This window comes from Zerene cesonia, chromosome 19 (assembly GCF_012273895.1).
Source record: "Zerene cesonia ecotype Mississippi chromosome 19, Zerene_cesonia_1.1, whole genome shotgun sequence".
Lineage (NCBI taxonomy): Eukaryota > Metazoa > Arthropoda > Insecta > Lepidoptera > Pieridae > Zerene > Zerene cesonia.
The window spans coordinates 9,888,780-9,894,031 of NC_052120.1; the positions used below are offsets into that span (position 1 = coordinate 9,888,780).

The 5,252-nt window shown below is 35.1% G+C and overlaps 1 protein-coding gene across 2 annotated transcripts in view; it reads right to left on the reverse strand.

Moving 5' to 3' along the window:
* The window catches only part of LOC119834250 (protein peste-like), a 70,519-nt gene that overhangs the window by 6,762 nt on the left and 58,505 nt on the right, over positions 1–5,252 (reverse strand). For both annotated transcript variants that reach the window (XM_038358586.1, XM_038358585.1), the window contains exon 4: positions 686–843. In XM_038358586.1, the coding sequence (XP_038214514.1) occupies positions 686–843 (158 nt within the window). The remainder of the gene's footprint in view (positions 1–685; positions 844–5,252) is intronic.

Genomic DNA, 5,252 nt, shown 5'->3' on the forward strand with positions numbered 1-5,252 from the left:
TTTTTTTGGTAAAGAGTGGATATGTTACATGTAACGTTTTCCGTTTAAACGCATTTTCCTTCATTAAAAATAGATGTAACTAAATAATAACCCGCGAATAAGAGGTCGAAGAGACTTTCTTTCTTTCTTTTCTTTTTGAAATTGTATATCCATAAGTGATAAGTCACTGGCAAATATATATTACACTGGCATATATCTATAACTCTTTGGTGGCTCAGTGTAGTAAGGACCTTGGACTTAAATATATAATATGTTATAATATTTCATAGCGGGCAACTAGGCCGGTGGTTCGCCTGATGGTAAGCGATCACCACCGCCCATGAACATTCGCAGAGGTAGTGCCTTTGCGAATGCGCTACCCGCTTTTAAGGAGTAAGGGATAAGGGAAGGATTGATGACTGGAAAGAAAGAATAGACTGGGAAGGATGAGGAAAAAGAAATGGGCCTAATGGATAAAACATCACCACTGCTCGAAACGGTGAAGGAAAACATCGTGAGGAAACCGGCATGTCCGAGAATTAAAACTTCGATGACATGTGACATCTGCCAACCGGCACTTGGCTAGCGTGGTGGAGTAGGCCTGAACTCCCATAGGACGGCTGTGTTCCGATAGTGGAAACATATATGGGCTGATGATGATGATGATGATGATATATACATATATATTAATCAATGCATTACTCACAGCCGCAATAACATTGATAATAGTGATATTGTCTTCGAGAGTTCCATTACTGGACTCATCAAAGAACCAAGTCCTCTGGGTTCTGTATGAGATAGACCCGTTGTTGGGGTGCCAGGTGACGTTCACGTGGCGACGGTGCTCTCTGAACCGATATGGACCTGGAAAAAATATATACAAGGTAATTAATAACGATTTTAATAAAAAACCAAACCACTTACAAATTTACAGAGAGCAACTAGAGAGATTTTATTATAATATTAGTAGGGGGAAACATAGACTAGCGTCATAACATGATAAATCCTACTAATATTATAAATGTGAAAGTTTGTAAGGATGTGTGTGTGTGTTTGTTGCTCTTTCACGCAAAAACTGCTGAACCAATTGCAATGAAATTTGTTATGTAGATAGCTGAACAACTGGAATAATATGTAGGTAACTTTTTATCCGAATATTTCTACGGGATACGGACTTACCCGGGTGATACCGCGGGGCGCATCTAGTTTAGTATTAAAGTAACACGCGTTAACGATTAAATCGCCTTAATATTCTCACTCGGTCTTAAGCTGAGTATACGTAAGGAAATTATTTAATCATAGCGATCCTGGCCAGGATAATGAAGTGTTTTCATAAAACTATTGTATTATCACCGATCCTTGATAAGTGTCCATAGTTTTAATTCTAATATATTTCCGTTTAAATTGGGTCAAAAGTGTGTCTAAAGGTAGGTTGCATACAAACATACAAGATAATAAAAGCGTGTTAATAAACATCAATATACGACATTGACATTTAAATGATAAAAATAAATTTTGTTTTTGTTTTTTTTTTTAATTTATTACCAGCCTGTATTTCAAATGCATTAATGCCAACATTATAATAAATACCACTTAAATAGACGTCGTCTAAAAATATAATCGTGTCTCTAAATAGAGTATCAACTAATGGAATATATTATCGTACAAGTATTTTTATTTTTGGATTGACGAGATTTTTTGTTGTGTATTTTTTTTTCAGTACAATTCAACGGAATTCTTGAGTCTAATTCTATTTTAAGGTGTGGTTTATCTTCTGACATTTGAGCTTTGAACACGATTTTATTGGCTTCACGTGTATGTTTGTGTGTTTGTTGTAGCAGACTCCTTTAGACTCGATTTTGACCTACTTTAAATGACACAGATTTTATTCAAACATTGTAGGTACAAATTAGAAATTTTGAAAGAAATAGAAAAAATTTGATCACGAGGCAGGATTCGAACCTGCGTTTCTTGCCTAACCGTAGCAACGCCTAGCCTCTCGGTCACCCGTGATCCCGCCACAGTAATCGAATTTCATCTATTCTTTCGGTTTCATGTGCCCACGCCATCTATTGAGATGATTAAGAACCATCACAACCAATACGAAACATTATTTCAATGATTACAATATTGTATCGATGGAACGCGGCCTTTGTTAAATTTAATTTCTAATTTATAAAGCATTTCAATGCTATAAAACTAAAAATTAAAATTGTAGGTACAGTTATCAAGAATCTGTGGCAATAATAATTTCATGAGTCAATTTTAAGATCCTTATGAGGATCGCAATAAATTCGAAGTAGTTTATTGGATAGTATACATATGAACCATCCTCTTGAATCACTCCATCTATTGATAAACCGCATCACAATCCGTAGTGTAGATTTTAAGATCTAAATCCATACATAAGGACAGACGCGTGAAACGACTTTGCCTTTTACTATATAGTGACTATAAATTATCTTTCAATGACTGTACATTCTTATTTGAATATGTCCATTAACATACAAGGGTTTTCTAATGTCAATGAAAATTTATCAAATATTATTCGCATATTATTGATAACTTTTTACACGTAGGTCACTTGATTAAACAAACGACGATGCGGAGTTTCGTCTGTAGACCCGTGATGTGGTAAATTAGTTGAGAATTGTGAAATTGTATTTTCTTGTGTTTAATTTTACGCAACTATTATACATTTAGAAATTTAAAACTTTTTAACGTATTTTAAACGCGATTTATTCTCCCCGGAGACCACGCTCGCTGTAGTGTTCGAAACGTCGGGTTAATAATGTAATAAATAAATCGCGTTTAAAAACCGTTAAAAAGTTTTTAATTTCTAAATTGTGAAATTATTTGTATAATAACAAAAAAATTCGACATTCTGATATTTTTTGTTCGTGAACTAATAGCTTATAAGCGGGCAACTTCGCAGCGGCCCTACCTCTGCAAATATTCATGGGTGGTGATGATCGTTTGCCATCAGGCGAATCACCCGCTTAGTTGTACTACATCTCTACTAATATTATAAATGCGAAAGTAACTCTGTCTGTATATCTGTTAAGCCTTCACGCCTAAACCATTGAACCGATTTTGATAAAATTTGGTATGAAGATGGAGCTAAACGTGGGAAAGAACAAACCATGCCTTTTAATGCGAAGAAAACACGCCTTACCATATCGCGCGATATAAGCGTATTCTACGCGAGCGAAGCCGCGGGCGAAAAGCTAGCAATAAATAAAATATTCATTACTCATCCCTAACTGTATCTAAGCCACATGAATATTAATAAAATGATCTATTACCGAGTACAGTATTTTTCTAGGAAGCAAATACAATTAAGATAGCTTTTAGGTGTGACTAATGAATGGATTTAGTGCTACTTCCATTAACAACACAGTAATTTTAAAACTTCACATGCAACTATTGAGAACTGGGAATAAAGCAGAAATCACTTATGTAACAGTCAAACTTAAACATCTATTATATAATAGGAGTTCTTTTGGATGCATTTTAATTGTCACAACATAGTTACCATTTAGCAGTGGTATCATTATGCTTTTTGACGATTGAAAGTTCCCAGGGATTGAGAAGCTTTTTTAGGTCGATGGTTAGCGACCAGCACCGCACATGAACACTTGCTATATGCATTGCAAATGGATTGTGAATTTTAATTTAAAAGGGATAAGAAAAGGATTGATTGGGGGAATAAAGAAAAAGGGTAGGGAAGAATAAGGAACTACGGATCCTACACTCACGACACGAAACATAGTATCCATATACTACTATTCCACCTCGATGGGGGTGTGGTACCATAATCTTAGTTTTAATACAGTGATATATACCATGCCTTAGGAGAGGCCTATGTCCAACAGTGGACGGAGAAAGGCTGAAGAGAGAGAGAGATATAGAGATAGATTTTAAATAAACATAAGAACAGTTGAAATTCCCAGTGGGAGGTAGTTATGTAAAAATGATAACAACACGTTCTGCGCCGAAAACATCAAAGACGGTTTTATCATAATATTAAGAGGTCAGTGTCAATTTATGATTGCCGATTTTTTTATCATGTTAGATTGTTTTCTTAGTCTTATCTGTATTATGTTACTGAGGTAAACGGGGCTTAGTCTCGACACTCGAGATCTAATACAATATCTAGTTCAATATTCTAGTTCTATAGTTAATAACGATCGGAGATTTCGTTATGCCTAATAGAATTTGTGTTCGTAAAAGTCCCGTGTGGGGTATGGGGCAGATGATATCTGTTTCACTGATCTATTTTCTTTATGGACAAGTAGGTGAAGTAGGTGATGAGCTTTCTGTGTCCTGCCATACCGAGACATTTTTTTTGGCGTTTCCAGCGGGTATCGAACCCAGGACCCCTCGATTCTAAGCTCATGCGTTAACCACTGTACCAAGGAGGCGGTCGAATTGGTGTTACGTAACATCCTACTATTATAAATGCGAAAGTTTGTAAGGATGTGTGTGTGTTTGTTGCTCTTTCACGCAAAAACTACTGAACCGATTGCAATGAAATTTGGTATGTAAATAGCTGGACAACTAGAATAACATAACGGCTACTTTTTATCCCGATAGTCCTACGGGATACGTACTTACGCGGGTGAAACCGCGGGGCGCAGCTAGTACATCATATAACAGTTATGTGCTTTCATATTGATATTTCGTTTCAACTGATATAGTTATTTAGTGTGTGTGTGGGTGCATTCGTTCTGCGCGAGCTTGCGTTTGCGCATCTATTACATGCGTTTTTGTTTCGTTAAATTAAAAGTTTAAAAAAGTTCCTATTGCCTTTTCATCTTAAAATAGCATGATTTTGATTAACCATCATATCACGCATCCCCAATTTTTTTAATTACACTGGGGATTTATTGATCGATTTCTAGTTATATGAGAAAAAGGTACTTGTTTGTAATTTCATTCATTTCTACATTTTAATAGGATAATTGCGTTCAATGATAACCTCTTGTGTATGCCAAGAATCACATCATGAACTTATGAGCAAATAAAAATAAAACACTGATAAATATCTTAATGTTAGAAATAGGTTTGGATTATTTTTTGTCGTTGTACTTTACGACCTGATGTCACCTTAATATTCCTGTTTTATATTTCTATTATATTCTAATATTCTATGTATTAGTATTTCTATTTCTAATTAATATCTATCTTAGCATAACAAAATTTAATATTAAACAATCGACTAGAGTCCGAAAGAAATAAATAGTCTTTCTTTCGTGGTTCTTTTCTTTAGT